The 21,326-nt window shown below is 48.1% G+C and overlaps 1 protein-coding gene across 1 annotated transcript in view; it reads right to left on the bottom strand.

The window, feature by feature from the left end:
- ncam1a (neural cell adhesion molecule 1a) overlaps positions 1 to 16,529 on the bottom strand; it is a 53,974-nt gene extending 37,445 nt beyond the window's left edge. The window contains exons 1-8 of the mRNA XM_084684083.1: positions 16,017 to 16,529; positions 11,742 to 11,816; positions 10,570 to 10,779; positions 9,966 to 10,109; positions 2,791 to 2,928; positions 2,112 to 2,229; positions 1,134 to 1,294; positions 851 to 993 (exon numbers count right to left, since the gene is read on the bottom strand). Of these exons, the coding sequence (XP_084540209.1) occupies positions 851 to 993; positions 1,134 to 1,294; positions 2,112 to 2,229; positions 2,791 to 2,928; positions 9,966 to 10,109; positions 10,570 to 10,779; positions 11,742 to 11,816; positions 16,017 to 16,161 (1,134 nt within the window). The 5' untranslated portion in view covers positions 16,162 to 16,529. The remainder of the gene's footprint in view (positions 1 to 850; positions 994 to 1,133; positions 1,295 to 2,111; positions 2,230 to 2,790; positions 2,929 to 9,965; positions 10,110 to 10,569; positions 10,780 to 11,741; positions 11,817 to 16,016) is intronic.
- Positions 16,530 to 21,326: the final 4,797 nt, after the last annotated feature.

Genomic DNA, 21,326 nt, shown 5'->3' with positions numbered 1-21,326 from the left:
GAAAAGCCTGTTTAGTAATTGCACCTTTTACATTTGACATCTTGTATTATACGATAACCTGGAAAGAAAGGGAGGGAGGGGGAGAGAGAGAGAGGGAGGGAGGGGCATTCATACAGACCTGCCGAGCTCGAAAAGCTTAAGACTTTGATCGCCTGGTGGAAGTACCTCAGGTATTCATGAGTGAGTAGATAGAGCAGATGTTGATGCATGAGCCTGCTGAGAGGAACATGCACGCAGGGAGTGTTAGCATCACCCTTTAGAGGTGGATGCAAATGCTGTCGTCTGACGTCACTGCAGCACCAAGCTCTCTCTCTCTCTCTCTCTCTCTCTCTCTCTCTCTCTCTCTCTCTCTCTCTCTCTCTCACCATATCTCTCTCTCTCTCACCATATCTCTCTCTCTCTCTCACCATCTCTCTTTGAGAGTTTGTGTCTGTTTTAACTCCCTCCCTCCCTCTCGTTGTCGTTCCCCAATAACAGCACCAGGTCAGGTGTACCGAGCGAGCAGGCGAGCGAGGTGACACTGGTGAAGGTGTGGACGAGGCAGCGTTTAGACGCTCCTCTTCCTTTCACCGACTCCCCTTTTTTAGTCAAACACAGATCAATGGCCGAGGCACATCCTGATGAATTAGCCTGCATTGTTTGACCTTTCCAACGTGAAGCTTGGCTCCTCCCCCCCAGGTGTAGAGGACATTACCCAGCTTGGCTCCTCCCCCCCAGGTGTAGAGGACATTACCCAGCTTGGCTCCTCCCCCCTAGGTGTGGAGGACATTACCCAGCTTGGCTCCTCCCCCCCAGGTGTAGAGGACATTACCCAGCTTGGCTCCTCCCCCCCAGGTGTAGAGGACATTACCTGCTCGCCCTCTTTCAGCACGCGGTTGCGTGAGCTCCAGGACACCGTGGGGATGGGGTCCCCTGACACCTCGCAGGTCAGCGTGATCTGCTCGTCAAGCTCTGACGCAGACTGGTTGTTGAAGTAGGTGATCTTGGGCGGCACTGGAAACAAACCCCAGTACAGGCGGGTGAATGTGTGTTTGGTTTTGTGTTCTTGGCTATTTGCAATCAAAAGTTTGTTTACACACAAAGACGTCTTCAAATGTCCTATAAGGAGGTGGAGGTGTTTCCAGACATCTTACCAAACACATTTAGGCTGACTTCTCCCTCCTTCTCCCCGGCCTTGTTCCGGGCGATGCACGTGTAATCTCCCTCGTCCAGTTTGTTGACGTCCAAGATCGTCAGCTCCGAGCCGTCCTCGTTCAAGCTGAACTTGTCGTCCGACACCAGGACCACCCGGTTCCTAGGGGAGGGAGAGAGGAGCGGACAACACCCATCAGCATCATATCCAAGTCCCTACAAAAGAACCCTGACAGCGCGCTTCCATTCAAAGGAGAACGAGAGCCGGAGGGCAAGAACACAATCCCAGCTGTCCTCCCTGAAGAGAACACGTCCAGCGATCAGACAAAATGTAAACAGACACCTTCGATTCGGATTTATCACAACAACTGGGGCCTTGTCATTGGCTTTCTAGCCAGAGTACCGTGTGGTGTTAAGCTAGGATGTGCATCTGAATCTCCTGAGCGTTTGAGTCCCTCTGCTCTGCTGCATGTCTGAGCCCCTCTGTCGCTCTCAAACAGCAGAGCTGCTGCTCAGTTCTGGACCCCGAAACCTCATCGGTATTCTCGTAGACGTAGAGATCCCCAGGAGATGTCATATTGAAACCAAAAGACAGCCCTGTCAGGCACTCTGGGAGATACATAACAAATGTTGAGAGTGCTCTGCCTCCCACCCCAATCTCCTGCCTCTCCTGTCCTCCCTGTCCTCCCGCTCTCCATCTCTCCCCCGGCAACGGTCTGACACCATGTTCCTCGCCGTCCCACATTTCCTCTCGTTCATTTGTATTCAGAGACAAACTGAGAAAGGGAGGAGGTGCCGGAGGAGCGCTGCGAGCAACAACCAAGACAATCAGAGCCAGCCTTGGAAGTCTCTGATGCTTCTGATGAGAGGACGTCAGTCCTGCAGCTGAGGTGGTGGAGCTGCTTCAGTGTTACTTTGTGTCCAGACGAACGCGGCAGCACCTGCAGGGGGTTTCTGAGAGACAGGAGGGAGACACGTACCGCGCCCAGGTAACGCTGGGTTCAGGGAAACCGTCGGCGTCGCAGGCCAGCATCACCGACTGTCCGCTGTCTGCCGTGGCGTTTACCTCCGACTGCCTGGTCCTGATGGTGGGCAGCACTGGAACACACACAGCGTCACAGTCACACAACTACTAGCTACTAGGCTTTTGCACTGACCTGTCAAAGGTAACATGATCCTTCCTACGGTACATGATCCTGCCTAAGGTGATGTTGCCTCCTGAAGTCTCTACCTTAGGTTTCATTAGACCACTTTCTGAAAAGGGTACATCTGTCCCCCTCACTTTGATTCAGAAAATGACATTGACAAAGGCCACATCCTCTGTTGTACCGAAATCGGTGACCTATCAAAAACTGTGACCATGGGTTGCTGTTCAGCAAATGTTAGGGTTAGAACATTTGCTGAACAGCATGTAGAGGGTATGTTAGGGTTAGAACATTTGCTGAACAGCATGTAGAGGGTATGTTAGGGTTAGAACATTTGCTGAACAGCGACCCCTTGTCAGTTTTCGATAGGTCACCGATTTTAGTAAAACACTAATCCCTTGTAGCTGTCCCACCCCCATTAGAAAACACACGCCCCCCGTCTCCACTAGGGAACTGCCCATCTCTCCCTGAGGAGGAGCGTGTGTGGGCGAGCGAGGAACAGCGCTGTGCTCACCGTTCACGATGACCTTGATGACTCGGAAGTCGATCTCCCCGCGGGCCATGACGCGAGCCTCGCAGGTGTACACTCCCTCATCAGTCTTCTTGATACCGCGGATCTGGAGGTGGTTGTTGGCCAGGATCTTGAACCGAACTGGAAACATGACGAGTGTTCAGAAATATATACAACGACTTATACATATATATATATACCGCAATATACACACATAAGCGCAGCTAGTTCTGGCAGGGCAATCGGGCAGCGCGCGTCAGCCAGTTATAGGGGACGTAAGGCGTCTTACTCCACCTTCCTTACTCCACCCACTACCACACCCATGTAGCAGCGCATATCCATTGGGCCACATCCGATAAGGCGTCTTTAAAAGACGCGCGGATATGCACACACTCACCCCGGTCGTTGTATGATCAGTGCTGCTGCCAATGTGTTTGTATTCCTGCGTTGTCGGTTGTTGCTTTCGCCTGTGTTGCTGTGTCCGGCTCTTGCAATCCGGGGGTGGCCTGTTGTTGTTGGGGGTGTTTGCGGGAGGTTTCGGGCATTCGCCTGGATTCGCAGCCTCTGAGAACCGCCCCGACGGCGGTTGCGACGATACAGGTAGCCAGGCCCGGCGTAACTCGCGTCGGCTCAAAGATCGCCTACTACCAGGATTGGCGGGTCAACGCATCCTGGACTCTACTATGTCTTGGTCGTGTCTCTTTCCTTGAGTGTATCATGATGAACTGCACGTTCGTGGAGTGCTGCAAGGCCGCTCTTTCTCCTTCCTTCTCTTCCCGACCGGTGCCCGCTGAGAATGCTCTGGTCCAGGGAGGAAGACCCGGTCCTGTTGGCCCCTCTGGACGTCGAGGTCTCTGGCGGAAACGAGTGCTCGGGTCGTCGCGCTGGAGGAGGGGTCGACGACAGCGGTGGATCCGCCGATCCCCGGTACTGCTTCGGAGGCGCTCCCGTGGCCTTCGATTTCGCATTGACTGTAGGGGAGGAATGACGTGGTACCGTGTCTTAGGACACCACCGGCTGGTAATCAGGAATGGCGTACCCGAATGAAAGGGTTTGTGTATCTGCGGTTCTTTAACTCGATTGTATTGTTTGATTGCCATGGCATTCAGTAGGCTTAGTATAGCCTACGCTGTGCAAACGGAATACTCGGATTTCGGGAATGTATTAGCCGGTGCTTACGTAACAGCTTGTCAATATTGTTCATTGTAATATTCTTTATTTCAGGGGTGCGCACTGATCAATAGAAAGTGTAAATGAGCAGTCAGCCAGAGACGCTATTTTCGTCTGCTGTCTCCGGGCAGATGTTAGGGCAGCCAAATTAATTCAAACGTCAAATACATCCTTAAGTGAAATATGGTATCCCTATATTATCGGTTAACCAGTTGAGTAGCGTCACAGTATCTGTCTGTCGTCGTGTGTGGGCCCACAGCGTAGACTACCATCTCGGATGTGTGACTTCGGACATTTCAGATGAACGTCCAATAGACATACGGTTATCTAGCTCTATGCACTACGCTGGTGTGGCAAAACATGTACCGGCAAGAGGGTGCCGTAACGGTAAACACCAGCGTCTAGCGTTGCTAGCTACGAGTGTCATGCTAGGTACTTGACGGAAGGAACAAGCTAGCAAGCTGTGGGCCCCAACCGTACTCATGCTGTGGGAGCGTGGGGATAATTGGACTCACGCATCTAAGTGTGCGGAGTGTGGCTATGCAAATCGTTGCGGGTGTAATTGACGTGTGATGGGCCGTCAGAGTGCCCCTACCCTGTGGCTAGTATAGGCTAGTGGGTCGATGGGTACTCGCATGAAGGTACGTCTATCTGCATACATGCTTCGAAACTTTCAATACAGACATTCCACGTCTCCCGGGAGTTCCGGGTGGGAGAAGCCAATATTTAAATCCACCGCGTGTACAAATGCACTACTATATTGAATTGTATTTGATTTAAAAAACTGAATGAGATTAACCCCACCTTCCTGAGTTTGGGAAGAACCCTTGGACCAAGTGTTGATTTAGTGTTACTAGTGGTAGTGCTGAAAATAATACGCAAATACCTTGTATAATTCTGGGATTTTTTGGGAGGTAAAACATATATACTGTACATTTAAATTTACAAACTAAGTCGAACCATCTTTTTAGGTGTCTGAATCCAATAGTACTCAATATATTTAGGCAATTCCGATACATAGGGCCTACATTCCACGTCTCCCGGGAGTTCCGGGTGGGAGAAGCACCACCCGGAAATGGGTCTCTGCAGGTTGGGATGACTGACACCATCAGTGTTAATGTGACTGCGTTACATCGGTCATTTAGCAGACGCTTTATTCTGAGTGCCAATATTTAGATTCACCGCAAGTACATAGGTTATCAGTTACGAGAAGCCAAACGATTGCAACGGTCCCTCTTGTCGTCTGTTCTGAGGGACTGGATTTAACTCTGGCATTCACATCTCAAGTAGACAGCTTTCTCAGGCTGCCTGCATGTCAACGACCGGTGGTCCGCGCATTTTGCTGCATGCCTCTCAGTGGCACCTAATTGGCGTCGGTGGGCAGCAGCTGTAGCCTACTCTCGGTGGTATCGGCCGCCGCAGCGGCCCGCACACATCGACACACTGTCGGTGGCTCCATGTTGGATCCTGGTAATGAGCACCAGTCGGCATCGTGCACCTGCTGGACGATTTGTCGGGATGTTCCGTGATCTCCACCCGCGCTGCCTCTAGGTGTTCGGACGCGTCTGATTGCATGCACATTTCTCTGTCCTTGAGTTGACCGTAGGCCCGTCACCTTGGTTCTCTGCATTTCCTGATAGTGTTTAATGCGGGCGTCGTTACCCTCGGAGTGTGTCCTCTGCGTCGTGGCGGCCGCTCGGGCACCGCTTCTATGCATGCATCGTGCCCCAGAGTTCGTGTCCCGTCTGTTGGACTTCTCAATGCGTGCTAGTTTTCGTGATGGCGTACACGACTGGTGCGGTCGGATATACGTTCTGGGTGGGCTGTGAGGCCTTTGGCGCGGCGTCAGTTCTTCTATCACGGTTCCGTGGAGTCGTCCTCCGCCTCGATTTTCGTACCGACGCGGCTGCCTCTTTAGGTTGGGGGGTTATCGAGCTCTCCGGACAAGGCCCTGTGGCCACGGGGCTGCTTCCTGGCTCTTGAGACGTATCTCACGGCTTTATACGAATTGCATTCCATCGTGATGCTTGTTATTGCGTAGGGAAAGTTTACTGTTGTAATATCGAAGCAAGGTCCACATCATAAGGAGGTCTGTGCATATTAATCTAGTCAGACTGCTCACTTGGACCAGAGTGTGGGAATCTCATTGCGCACCGCAGTCTTTCAGGCTATAGAGACGGTGTGGCGCACTGTCTTGTTCATTTCAGGAGTTCTGATAGGCAAGCATGCCGCCATTTCTCGGACGGTGCTAGACCATAGGCCCGGGTGCGTGCGCGGTGCACATGTAGGCCTATGTTTGTCTGCCGGCGAATACATGAGGATGGTTTTCAATCCACATTGGTGGATGAAGGATGCAACTTTGTGGTCTAAGCAGAGGCAATGAGCGCACAGCGCAGACGTGTTAAACACGGGTTCGGGGTATTCAATTAAGGTGTTTGGAGCCCTCAGCAAGCTGCTGAACGGGCCAAGAGAGCAGAATTCAGATCAAGATTACGTCTACTATCATCTACCCATCTTGCACATAGGCCACTGAGGGTTAGGTTGGTTGAGGGCCACTTATGTGAGCCCTCTGTGACATTGCTTGTCAAAGGGCTATGCTCTTCAAATTACTGGTGTCCAACTGAACAAGGGTACTCGGGCCTATACAGCGATAATACTCGAGTCAGTGTTTTCACAACCTTTTAATGTTTCACGGTGTGGGGAATTCACCACCATTGTGCAGTGAACGTTTAGTGTCCTGAACATTCCAACCTGATACTTTGCAAGGTGCCTCTATTGTGATTTCTCGATCTAACTGCGTTTTGTCCACTCTCCTATGTCACGCCGTGTCGCCCGGGGTGACGCCTTCCGAGTCCCGCCTTCCGAGTCCCTGTTGTCACCGATGCCGGCAAGGCCATGACGAAATCCTGGTTTGCTCAACGATTCGCTGTGGGCTGTCCCAGGATTGGTATACATCGCAAAGCTTCCGGATTGGGGCTGCCACCTGGGCATCTTCAAGTGCCTAGCCACGCTGGAATGATGGGGACTGGTCGTCCTCGGCTTACGAGCACCATGTACGCCCCAATGCCCTGGACATCGTTAGAGTCCAGAGATCTATGAGCTTGACGTGAACAAGCTTGCGGCCATGTGGTCAAAGGACTAATTGCTGTGTGTCAATACACAAGCCTGCATTACAGATGGTGGCTGGGTCGGCTTGTTAACCCATAACAGTAGAATATCTCTTTAGATCTCGGTTTAGGCGTGGTGATCCGCAGACGTGCTCTGATCTGGTAGCTATCAATCAGAATCCATAGTCTGAATCGAGATATCTCTGGAGATGCCCTGGACTCCAGGGAACGGCGGGTGCTCTGCCGACACATTTGTTTCTCATTCTCACATAGGGACATTGATGGTACACCATGCGCCTCGCGTACATCTTTGGGGTTGCCGACGGGCGCTAGAGGAATGGGTCTCTAGAGACAGCTGTAACTCTGCCCTGTATGGATGAGAGGTTACCGGATCACAAGCATTGTAGAATGTCTCCGTAGATCTTGTCTCAGCACTGGTGATCCGCAGACGTGCTCTGATTCGGTAGCAATCGATCAGAATCCAGCATCCGAGTCAAGATATCTGCGGAGACACCCTGGATACCGGCCAGGGAACGGCAGGTGCTCTGCTGACACTAGTTATTCTCACTAGATAAGCATATCTTCGTGTTCCGGCGTACATGCTGCCTTTGTGTACATCCTGATGAGTTCGCTGACGGGCGCAAAGAGGGGCAGCTCTCTGGAGGTAGCTATCTGCCCGATGTCGGATGAGAAGGGTACCGGGGAGATGGTCGGTGTATTTGGCTTGTCGCGGGTTCACCTTCCGTCCAGCACTGGGTCTGGACGGGATGTGCGCGTGGGACGGCTCGGTAAACCGCACATCAGATGGTATGTAACACGATGGATATGCACACATAGTCTTAGTCATCGTTAATGCTAGCATGACCCCCGCATCCAGAAAACGCTTGTTTTCGCCACTAGTACGTACGTAGTGGGATGTAAGGGGGTCCTCCTGTGGCTCAGGAGCAGCGGCGCTCCGCTCTACACATAGTCTGCATGGCGGAGTGGTGGCGTGTGTTGGGGGATTATATCTCTATTGCTCCCTGCCTCATATGTCATGTATGTATGTGTTGCATCGAGGAGGCAGGGAGTGCTTCCCTTAGATCATCCACTCCGCCAAAGTTAATCTACATGTCCATGTCATGTAACAACAATAAATGCTCAAATCTAATACGTGATTGTCTTGACTGAAATAAGCGCAGCTAGTTCTGGCAGGGCAATCGGGCAGCGCGCGTCAGCCAGTTATAGGGGACGTAAGGCGTCTTACTCCACCTTCCTTACTCCACCCACTACCACACCCATGTAGCAGCGCATATCCATTGGGCCACATCCGATAAGGCGTCTTTAAAAGACGCGCGGATATGCACACACTCACCCCGGTCGTTGTATGATCAGTGCTGCTGCCACCCTCCACCGTCCCCTTCTCCCCCATGCTGTCTGTATCTGTCCAACAGGGGGATTATATCTCTATTGCTCCCTGCCTCATATGTCATGTATGTATGTGTTGCATCGAGGAGGCAGGGAGTGCTTCCCTTAGATCATCCACTCCGCCAAAGTTAATCTACATGTCCATGTCATGTAACAACAATAAATGCTCAAATCTAATACGTGATTGTCTTGACTGAAATACATTTGCATCCACATACATATATATCCACATACATATCTACTGTAAATGCATCCACAAACTATATTTAAATTAATTTGGTTGAGTTTCAGGGAAAAACTGTTCTTGGCCTATCAGTAATGTATTTTTAATAAAATGTAAAAATAGAACATGAACTATTTCTTCTCAGTGGAACAAAGAGGGTAAGATAACATTTTCCAAAGTGGAACCATGTGTCAGAAACCAGCCATCATGACAAGCAGAGAACTTAAATGGTTTATTTAGTGGCAATGTGTGTTCTGTGAAATTAGGAGTGATGTCCTTCAACATTAAATCTGTAGGATATACTGCGAGTATCGTTGTTTTTGTACTGTGTGTATTGTAAACATATCCAGTACCTTTCTGGTAGTACACAGTACTATATAATACTGTGGAGAACCTAGTTCACAGGTCATCTAGTATTGTTATCTCAACAGTTCTGTGCTGGCAGCTCCCAGCTGCTTGAAGAGCAACAACGTGTCACAATTTGAAGTCTTGTGTATATAGTCTGAGAGCTTGCTTCAGTTTAAACATCTGGCAGCCAGTGTAAAAATATTGTATGGCAACCACAGTATTAACTCGACTTCTCGTTTGAAGTCATGCCAGATGGAAATCTGGTTCCATGGAATGTGTAGTAGAGGGGGGAAAATATTTTGAATTAATTAACCAAGCTTTATAAATAGCTCTCCCTAAGTGTGAAACAGGCATTGGCATAAAAAAGGAGAGTTGTAATTTTGTCTACAAGCATGTGCAGCTTTGATATGAAAAGGTTAACTGTAGCAATGTGGAACATGGTATTTACATAAGCAGTTTGGTGTTTCAATCTCATCTACAATTAGTGGTTTCTCCAGAGCAGAACACGCCCCCGTTCTGCGTCCAGGAGAACAGAGAACGCTGCGGTCCTCTGCCTGCCTTCCAGCGGCCGCGAAGGGAGGGGTCTTTTAAGGTTAAAATAGTCCAGCTCAAAGGAAAAAGCAAGCGACTGAAAACCCCTGAAAAATTAGATATACCAGAAGACTTCACCCTCTATCTGCTGACATCACCTCGTTTCCTGGGCACCCCCTCCATCAATTATCTCAGAAACAGCTGGTAAATAACTCACAATCCACGGCTGTATACTGTACAAGGAGACGGAGGACTCTGTGAGACGGTGGGGGTGTCAAAACAACAACAAAAACAACAAAAACAACAAAAACAAAAGATGAAAGCTGTGGTGGCAAAGAGGCTCAAGTGGGGAACAGAACCACCCACGTTGGCATGACGACTTGTTATCTCACCATCTTTGGCGACCTGAATCTTGGATCCTTTGTGTTTCCAGATGATGGTGGGGGGAGGAGAGCTGATCACGTCACAGACAATGTTGGCGTCGTTGCCCTCGTTGAACTCTTGCGGGGACGGGGAGCTGTTGAAGGTAATCTTCTCTGTAGGGAACAAGCACAGCGCGTGTTTAGACTGTCGGGATGAGAAACCGATAATCTTAATGGACAGTCTGCCCTGTGAGTTTAAAACAAGGCAGTTCTCCCAGCCTTATGTCTGCAGAACTGAAAACCAAATATGAGTCATGCTTATCGCTTATTATTCATAGGTTAATTCTGAATAATTGAGGTAAACGTACGTCACGCAGTAGCAAAATGCACATTACGAAGAGGAACCAACAAATGAGCAGTAAGTCCACAGCAAGGTTATAAGAACGCCATTTGTTTATCCACAATAATTGGGGTGGAAATAAGGGTGAACCAGTGCAAAAATGACAAAAATAAACATTTCACAGATCGTTTACCCGAGCAAATCAACTCCCCTGACCCAATCAGAGTTGTGTCAAACTAAAAACAAGAACCAAGTCTCCAAGATAAGTCACTAGGCCAAACCCCGGGGACTTACGGAAGATCTTGACGTGGACGGTGGCTTCTGCTTCCTTGTCCCCGTCGGTGGCGACACACTTGTAGATGCCGGCACTGTCCACGTCGGCGCTGTAGATGGTGAGCGTGGAGGTCGACTCGTCACTGCGGCTCACGAAGATGTCCTGTCTGTTGGGGAGGATCTTCTCTCCGCTGGGGGCGTACCAATCGATGTCCTTTGCGACTCCAACAACTGTGAGACAGGCGGGCGGAGAGTTCGGAATTTAGGAAAAAAAATCTGTTAACTGGTCTGTAGATGTTCATGAGAATGATCTACAAATCTGAGAAAATGCTGTTGAAAAGTGATGCAATCACTATATTCCAATATACATACAAATAGCATAACCATAACAAATTAAATTATCATTCTGCCTAATTGATTTATATGTGACCGGTATTCCTCCATGGACCTATGTCTAGATAATGCCTAGACAAAGAACATTTTCCTGCAAAAATACAATACAATCATGCACTGTTTTCTAACAATTCGCTTGGATGGACTGTTTTATGAAAGATCTAACTATCCACTGGTGTTGACGCCTCAAGAAGACAGCCAGAGATAAAACCCATCTTCTCCTCAACTGACGATGTCTTCTTTTATTCATAATTGAATCAAGAGCTACCGCTCAAGGGTAAATCTCAGACGTCAACAACACAGGGAGAAAAGTTGAAGGCGCAGCTAAAGACAACATTGAGAGAAATACAAATATATATCATAATTTATTCTCCTTTTCAGGATGAGATATAACTCTTTTTTATTGTCTCTGTCTCTGTCTCTCTCTGTCTCTCTCTGTCTCTCTCTGTCTCTCTCTGTCTCTCTCTGTCTCTCTCTGTCTCTCTCTGTCTCTCTCTGCCTCTCTCGCCTACTGCCCCCTCTGTTGATCTTAATGGAATCCGTTACTCACAAGATGTAGAGGACCTCCACGTTGCATTCTCTCCCTCTCTCCCTCCCACCTCTCTCTCACCCCATTTCTTTCTTTTCTCTCTCTCTCCCCCTCTCTCTCCCTCTCTCTCCCTCTCTCTCCCCCCTCCCCATCTCTCTCTCCCTCCCAGTCATGTTGTTCAGTTCTCTCGTCATCAAGCTGTCTAAACACTCCTGCACGTGCTCCAGGGTGGTGGTTGAGGAGGAGGGTGTTGTGCCCATGGCACGCCCACCTTGACAGAGGAAGAACTTGGAGTCTCCCACGCTGATCTCCCCCTGTGTTGGGACGATCTCCACCTGGAGGGAGGCTGGGGGAGAGGGGGAGGAGACAGGGGGAGAGGGGGAGGAGACAGGGGGAGAGGGGGAGGAGACAGGGGGAGAGGGGGAGGAGACATGACCGAGGTTAAGGATCAGGAGCAGCTGGCTTCAATGTGAATGGACGGCATGGAGATGAGGACTACATATAGACTGCTTTGTGTGAGCACAAGGAGACAGCAGGTTGACTACATATAGACTGCTTTGTGTGAGCACAAGGAGACAGCAGGTTGACTACATATAGACTGCTTTGTGTGAGCACAAGGAAACAGCAGGTTGACTACATATAGACTGCTTTGTGTGAGCACAAGGAGACAGCAGGTTGACTACATATAGACTGCTTTGTGTGAGCACAAGGAAACAGCAGGTTGACTACATATAGACTGCTTTGTGTGAGCACAAGGAGACAGCAAGTTGTCTGTAAAACCAGGATATGTCAAGGAACAATTTCCCTTTTTTAATGTGAGTTTACAAAAAGGTTCTGCTAAGATTTAGAGCAGAAAGGACATGCATTCATGTCAAACATTACATACAAACATGACACAGAACCCATTTCTTTTCACTTGGTACAGTAATACAGCTATATTGCAGGCTGACACCAATCAGTAGAAATGAGTACTTTTGGTCTCACACATAATGATGTGTCAATGGGCTTATACCTGGCTCAGGGACCTGCATTAGGCAGCAAGACCCAAGTTTACCATGATTGCTAGGGTGGCTGATGTCACCATAGCAACCACGAATACCACCATTTCTCATTTATTGAAATGCTTCCATGTCAGACATGGCACAATCTCCGACTAAATATGACAATTAAAGCCTCGACACTATCATCCAAAGAGCGAAATTATAGGGTTCCATCAAACTTACTTCGATATGCAATTACGACGATCCTAGGTGAATCGATGGTGTTTCATATCGTCAACTGAAGCTTCCATTTTCACTCATCACTGAATGCTATCTAACCAAGATGTGACAGTGAGTCTCGATCTTCTTCTTTTGTCCCCTAGCCATTGAATTCAGGAAATATAATGCCATAAATCAAAGCATATTAGACTAGCTTCTCTGAACCGCACATAATACGCGTGCTGCATCGAGTCACCGGCATGAAAGACAGAGGCTGTCTGAACCCGCTCCCTGTCCACTCTATATCGCTCTGTTCTGTTATAGGGCAGCCGTGAACAACCTTTTCCACTATGCGTTTGAATTTGAGTTTTCATTGGGTTGGTAGTGCACCTGTATCGCCCTAGAGGACCACTCGTTAGCCGCGGCCCACAGTTTGGGATCATAGACTAAAAGAAAAAACTCAAAACAAAGGGTTGACAGCTGACAGGTAAGAGGATTAACAACACGATCCTCTCTTCCACTCCAGCCCTGCGCAGCATGGCACGTCGTCCCAACACTGCTAAAAAATTCTGCGAATATAACATTGGGGATATGTTAATAGAAAGCGAAAGGACCTTTCCTTGTTTCTGGACGACGCTCTTGCATTATACATGACACATTCTGTGACATTTTTCAAAATGCCCTTAAGCGTCGCCCTAACTTTATAATGAATTACTGGACATTCTCAAGGTTGGAGTTTTATAAAAACACCCTGATATGCTGTTGGCCCCCCCCAAAAAAATGTATTTTCTGTTAGGTCAAATGAGGCCTCTTTTTACAAGTCTAGCTGCTAATAGTGAAATGTTATTGTTAATATATTGTTATTCCTACTAATCATTCCGCTTTTAGGTTTGATGAGCTTGGAAGAGACTAAGATGGTTCATATGTCTGATCTTACCAATTAATTAGGGTTGTATGGTCTTCAAAGGCATAAGCATTTCTTGATTTTCTAACATGACTCATATTAATGCTTTCCCTTATTCCAATTTAAACATTTAAAAAAAGATCTTCAAAAGTCTGACTCGGAAAACAGGTGATTCAAGCGAGGACGTGGACAGAGAGATATTGGTCTTTGGAAGACTTTCCTGACAGCCATGCTAAAGCCTTCTTGCAAATGCACGGTGAACGTCCTACAAATACATTTTTGCTAGAAAAATGCCGTCCTCACCCACAGCCTCACCCACAGCCTCCCCCACAGCCTCCCCCACAGCCTCCACCATAGAACTATTGATCAATTTGATACATTGTCTCTATCATTATTGGCCTTGCTTTGTTATTTTACTTTGCCCAGGGACTATAGGTGGAAAATAGCCATCTGCTAGAACCTGGAACAATGCATATTCTCTTGTTGTGCAAGATTAATGTATTATTGTGCGCTGTCCCTGTCTTGAAATGAATAAAAAAAAATCAAATTCAAACCGATTGGGGCTTCGTTACAGAGTAACACAGCCCTGAGAGACATTGAAAACAGCATTTTAAAGGGATGTTTACCTTTCTGGTATGAGACATATCACACACACACAAAGACAACATCTCCTATTCCCTGCCCCACCAAAGGGAGCACATGCTTAGCAGGAACTCACTAACCGAGACTTAAGTGCCCCCCCCCATAACAAGCGGACATATAACTAAATGAATATATTATGTCCGCTAAATGAATATATTACATTACATTCTCATATTTGTTTTTTGTTTTCTGTTTGCCTTTAACCCCAAATGGTATTGTTGACACAGCATAGTCACACAGCAGGAAACGTAATGAGAGAGGAGATCAACAAGCGAAAAAACGGAACAAATCCTGAACACTTCAATATTCACCCCCACCAGGCTGCCTGTTCCAGCACACAGACCCAGACCAGCTTCCCAGCTCCCCAAACCCCCATCCCTGCCCTTCAGCCTTCACCCCCCTCCCCACGGCCTTCACCCCTCCCCACCACTCCCTCCCTCCCGGCCCCTCTCTCCCTGCTGAGATGAACTCTTTCACTACTTTACAGATCTCCATTCTAGACCTGGATGTCCGAAAGACGGGATTCGAACATGTGCAGCGCAGGCATGACATCCTCATTAGAATAAACGGAGGCGTGTGATTAATGTGGAGACAGAAGGCCTTCCACTGGCAGCCAGAGCAGCAGCTCCTGTGAGGAGGTTTACTGGGCAGCTGTAAACGCCTGATGTTAATATTACTGTTGGGGTGAGAGGGGCAGACTGTTTAAACCTGCCTGACCAATTTAAGTAAAAAGCTATAATGTTAAAACTGATGAAATAGGTCAATTGGATAGAGGTTAATTTATGAGCTGAAAATGCAATCTGAGAAATGTCCCAAGGCTAACAGCTTTGAATAAAACAAGTTTGATATCCACTCGTACAGTATATTGCAGCAAATAATATCCAGGAAAATATAGGGTTGTACTACGGTTTGAAATACAGGACTCTACCAAAGCACTCCATACATCACATTAAAAAATACAACGTTTCAAACGGGTACATTTTTTAAAGAAAACAATATCCTGTACATGGAATGACAATAACTTCCTCTAACTGTCTGAGGTGATCTACACAGCGAACACAGAAACATCTGACTAACTAGCTTTTCAACCAATCAACACGCTGTACAAATGCTTAGAAACCCTCCCTGTCTCAATATTTCAACAATTCTCTTGAAAAATTGACCTTCTTGGCTTCGCCCAGCTGCCCCATAGTTCACCGTCAGTCGGTCGACAAAAAATGAGGTGGCAGCTATTGAATGTACACTGGCACTGCTTAAAGGTGAATGTGATTATTCAGAATGCTACACTAGACAGGCCATGATTAAATGATCAAAGGCTATGGCCAAGTGCCTTGCCTCAGTAGTTAAATTCCTCACACCAAACTGTCCATACAAACACAACCTCACTTTGGACAGTCAGCAAACTAAATGAGCTATATCTGAAAAACCAAGAACCACTTGCAATGTACCTCCTCAGCCTTCCGCATCTCATATTGTACATAGAAAAACATACTGAAGAAAGAATAAGGTGCGTTAGCTCGATCCTAAAGCCAGTACGATAGTAATACACAAGTAGTCAGGTGAAGACATGATGAGCCCTATCTTTAACCCCAGCGTGTGTTCTCACTGGCTTCCAGAGGAAGCTTGCAAGGGGACACTCAGTGAGATTGTAATGTATGCTAAACCTCTCACACTTCTTAATCGTACACTTGGGTTCCTTCCCCAGCCTCTCACTGCTAAGTGAGCCGTTCCTGCACATAAGTGAACTGATCATCATAATCAATTACGTCTAAACACCACCCAGTGTTCATGCAAGGTTCACCAGTATGTCTGTGTCCAGATAGCGCTTGGCCAAACATCTGCTTCGATGACAACCGTCCAGATTTGGCCTCTTTGTTCCACAACAGTCGATTTCCTGAATCCAGTCTTTTTTTTCTGAGGATGCTGGGCAAATTTCCTCCCATCATTAGTTCTGCATGAGTAAGGAATGGAAGAAACTTCCAACAGTGGTAATCACATACCCCTCATCACAAGCACAAGGCTATGAAGTGATACATCATCATTCAGTTACTGATATTCCTGTTCAGGGGTGTGAAGGTTTGGAGTCTCAGCTGGGTCTGGAATCCCCATCACTGACTCGTCGAGCAACAGACGTTTCCAGAGGATCCAGGTTGGTGACGGAGGATGCGTACAGAACCATGACCTTCGCATCCACGACGAAGCAAGGACGAGTTGTTCCTGAACAGCAGCCGAACTGAACCAGGGTGGACGGCCCTACCTGCGGGGCATCTTAATTGCCCTATTTTTACCTCCAGCATGCTGAGGTGGAAACACGAGGCTCCTTGGGTGCGGTTGTGCAACGTGCGCAGGCCTGTTTCGGTCTTGGCTGCGGAGGTATGCATGCCTAATTTGAGCTTGGAACTTGGCGAGGTCACAGCTTCGTTACAATGCAACTTCAGCCAGCCCAGCTGTTGGGATCTTAATATGCCAGCCATGTCCGACCAAACACACAATACTAGCCGGGTCTTTCCACAGCTAAGCCTGCAGTGTGAACCACAGGGGTACGTACCAAGGGCCAAGTCACTGCACCAACTGTACAAAGAACAACTGCCACACGTATAGCCATAAAACACTTTCAAATTTAGCTCGCTTAGAAGAAGAATACAAAACAGTTATTAATCAAGTGATGTGACACACACACAAACAAATGCTGATTTAAATGTATATCAAGTTCTTTTGTCATGTGCAGGAGAATAAAATGACAGTTTCTAAACTCTCCTATCAATGAAAATAGACGTACGGTGAAATGAATGCGCATTGAAAGTGTGAGGGCATAGTTTAGTGTGTATGTCTGCATGAGTGTCTACATCATACGAGTGTGTGCTTGTGGTCCGTATGTGTGTGTGTGCCAGGGCAGGAGGGCACACAGGGTGAAAGGGGAGGATGGTGGGGGGGCAGGGGGGGGGCGGGTGCCCCTCATTAGCAGCCCCTCCTCCCCTCCACGGTCCGACTCATGTTCTTCCTCATGTTCTTCCTGCTCTGTTTCTCTCCAGCCAGGCGTGTGAACAAGCCAACTATGCAGCAACGTGTCTTTAGGAAACACACAAGTGGAGGAGTAAAAACAGACTTCAGATGATTATGGGCCTTGTGATATGGGTCTGGGGTAATGTTAAAACTCCTGCTTGTCTCACAGAAGAACAGAAAGTCGCAGCTAACAGAAAACCTCTCCGCCCCGAGGTGACTTGTTAGCGGTCACGCCTCAGTGTGGATGAGGAGAAACAAGTCCTGCGACCAAAAGGACACACTCGAAAAGTAATATCAGCACAGCGATTAGGTGAACGGCCACAGATCAATAGTCTTCGGCGACGCACGACTTGGAAGTCAGCGAAGCCTCGGCGACTGAGATCATAAGCACACGGCCAACACGTCTGCCTTTTCTATTAGAAGAGGAGTGGAAGAGAGGAGGGATGAGCTTAGCTACTGATGCACGTTATGTTTTCTCATCTCTCCCAGGTTCACTCTCACCTCTCTTGATGATAATTGCATTCTGGGGAGGTCGAAGGGGGCTATCATTACCCACAATGCACCTCTATTTGGATTCTGTTTTGGCTCCCTCGCACCGCTTTCATCTCTCGAGCTGGGAGAAGATTCAGAGATTTTCTTTGGAACTCGGTGGTGAAGTTGGGAGTCGTACTCCCCCCCCCCGTCCAGGCTACTTTGGAGCCCCATCGAGCCTGACTAATGACATCAAAGAGAGTGAGCATGGAGAGAGAGAGAACACACCAGTGGCAATCGCTGTGCCCTGTCAGAGGGGCCCTGTCAGAGGGGGCCCTGTCAGAGGGGGCACTGTCAGAGGGGGCACTGTCAGAGGGGGCCTCGCACAATTAAAAGCGTGAGAAATGGAGGGGATCAATGCAGAGGCGAGAGGCAGTCACGAGAAACCCAGAGCGCATTCATGCACCTTAATGAATATGCCAATAAAGACAATTGGAAAAATGAGTCTTTTCAAACAAAACTAATTGTTACGAATGCAGCGAGGGGATAGCTTCTTTTGTGGCAGGTTTTTTGTTTACAGCGGTCAATGGGAACGACCTTTTGAGCGGAAGTCACAAAACTTGGAATGAAGAGGAGTGGGGCAAGGAAAGCTTAATGTTTCTTTGCAGAACAGGGAGGCTGAAAGACCACAGTATTGCTGTATTTTACTTTTCATTTTTATCTGATCACATTAATTGTACCCCATAGCCTCCCACTACACTCAGCAGAAATTGCAGCAGTGCTTTTACGATTGGCATCATGGAAATTAAAACAATCTCAGAGCTTCTGCTTACGTGGGCTCTTAACCATCTAGTGCTTCCTGGCACTTAACAATCCCAGACACCCACAGCACAGAAACACTGGATCTAGGGGCTCACTCTGGCTTTATCCACCTGTGTGTGTGTGTGTGTGTGTGTGTGTAGACCTACAGCATGTGCGTAGGAGAGAGGAGCAGAGAGACAGGGCCCCCAGAAGGAGGAGCAGAGAGACAGGGCCCCCAGAAGGAGGAGCAGAGAGACAGGGCCCCCAGAAGGAGAAGCAGAGAGACAGGGCCCCCAGAAGGAGGAGCAGAGAGACAGGGCCCCCAGAAGGAGGAGCAGAGAGACAGGGCCCCCAGAAGGAGGAGCAGAGAGACAGGGCCCCCAGAAGGAGGAGCAGAGAGACAGGGCCCCCAGAAGGAGGAGCAGAGAGACAGGGCCCCCAGAAGGAGGAGCAGAGAGACAGGGCCCCCAGAAGGAGGAGCAGAGAGACAGGGCCCCCAGAAGGAGGAGCAGAGAGACAGGGCCCCCAGAAGGAGGAGCAGAGAGACAGGGCCCTCAGAAGGAGGAGCAGAGAGACAGGGCCCTCAAAAGGGCCAAGACAACAGGAAGGCACCAGCGATGTGTCAGCCATCTGCAGATAAACCCTCTCTGTCTCTCCCTCTCCTTCTCTCTCTCCGCCTCTCTACCTCTCTCTCTATGAGGGACAGGAGCCTTTCTAATTCGATGAAGAAAGGCTTTCCACCACACTGGAGCCGCACAGAGATAAAGATAGAGAGGGAAAGAGGGGGGGCTTATGGATGCCAGGGGCACCGTGCTGATCTCTCCTGCGAGGAGAGAGAGAGGGGGGTGGAAAGAGAGAGCGAGATAAAGAGACGGAGAAAGACAGGGGAGGATGGAGGGTGATGGAGAGATGGGGCCAAGAGGGAAGAGGGGGTCAAAGGGGGTAGCAGAGTTGTAAGAAGAATAAGAGGGGAGACTGATTCATCCTGACGTTTCAATCTGTTTGACTGAACATCAAGCTCTGACGCCATTTTGGATGATTTAAGGTCCCCTGGTTTGAAAAATGACAACAATTTAAAAAAAAAACTCAGTCTTCTCAGAACTACCAGTGAAAAACCTGGGAACTGCCTGAGAAAAGATGGATGTTGAATCATGTTGAGCAACTAAGTCATATGTTTGGAGGAGTACTTCTGTGGTCATAATCGCAAATCGCAGTTAAATGTGCCACCCACGCTGGTTGTTAAACTGCACTGAAACCAGCACTTAACATTCAGGTTCAATGTCCCTTTGCCTCGTTAACAAAGCTAACAGTCATCACAACAGCTTTTGACGCAACAATTAACTTGTATTGCTGTTGTTTTTCCTCCACCTTCACAGCACAGAGCATTGCATTTTCCATGATCCCGTATACAACGGCTGTATCGTCGTTCAAAGCATCAGGAAATGTTCCGGGTGACCAATGTTTGAAAGAACCAAATATATGCGGAATCTCTTCCCCCCCCCCCCTCTCTCTCCCCTCACCTTCTCTCTAAACGGAACAGTAGACGCGCTTAATGCATTTTCTCCTCCCGAATTACCTCGAGCATAAGTTATATTACCATTGATGATAACTGTGCCTGTAAGTTGCCCCTCAGCATGGAATCTTCCCGCTCACATTAAACCAGGGAATTAGCAAACTAATTGCTTCGAGTTAGCGAGAGTGAGACTGGGAAATCGAGGACGATAGGCTATGCTACAGATATTGGGGGAACATACATTAAAATAACCCACAGCTATCACGGTACGACATAGTTAAAATGATTACCTTAGAACACAACCAAATCCATCGTTTCTTCCTAACCGACGAGGGAGGAACTAACTAGCTAACTCTTAGCATTTTCTTGGCTCTCTTTAGTTAACCAATATCTACAGTGGACATAGAAGCGGTAATGAAATCGGTTTATTTCCCTTCCAGTAACCAGATTTACTGTCATTACCAATGAGAGCCTGTGAATGACAAGGCAAATTTAACAGTTGCAGGAAACTATTCAAGTTAAGGGGGAAGGGTGAGGGGTATTGGTATGAGGTCCCAGTAACATAGGCCTCAATGGCGAGTTTCCAACAGGGCGGGGATCACCACTGAGCTGTAATTAGAGCTAATTAGCCCTGTACTACTGACAGTCATTCAGACTGTTGGCTTGGCCGTGGAGCTCTGAAAAACGGGGGAAAATAGGCCGTAGAAATAGAGGCTTTCCCTGGGGTTCAGTCCTGTCCAAATTACGTGTATTTGCCCTCCCCCCTTCGGACTTTTGCGAAACCTGCGCTATTTGGCGTTCTCCATAATACACCGTTTGCTTCTTTAATCTAAAATGTAATTCGAAGGGCTTTGATACAGAGGATCTCTGTAGAAGGGGAAAGCGGTCCCCGTTAGAGAAAATGTTTGATCTTCACAAAACAACTCGCTTGGATCAGCTGCAAATTAGTTTATCGTTTCTGCCGCACAGAGACAGACAATCTTTTCTCTCCGCCCGTCGACTCTATTGTACACTCTGAATGTGCTCATTGAAGATTTAATCCCCAATCTGTAAACAATAACCAGAAGAGCCTGGGGATGAGATTTGAAAACGAACGTTTCATCTTCACCACGGCTTTCATTAGCAGATAACACTCACACGGAGAAAGAATCATTTAGGTGCCCAAGTTGTAATACACATAAAGGTATCAACTAAACTATCATCCACAACTTTGTGCCTGTCGACTCCACAGTCGAGAATTTTATTAGAAATTATTGAAAGTGCAGAGAGTTCATGTTGAGAGGGCTGCACATGTCCATTTGAAAGTCTGGAGGTGGTTGTAAC

Source organism: Hypomesus nipponensis, chromosome 20 (genome assembly GCF_054491055.1).
Source record: "Hypomesus nipponensis isolate SF chromosome 20, ASM5449105v1, whole genome shotgun sequence".
Classification (NCBI taxonomy): Eukaryota; Metazoa; Chordata; class Actinopteri; order Osmeriformes; family Osmeridae; genus Hypomesus; species Hypomesus nipponensis.
The sequence above is the reverse complement of the archived record's forward strand: the minus strand, read 5'-3'. Positions and strand labels throughout refer to the sequence as shown.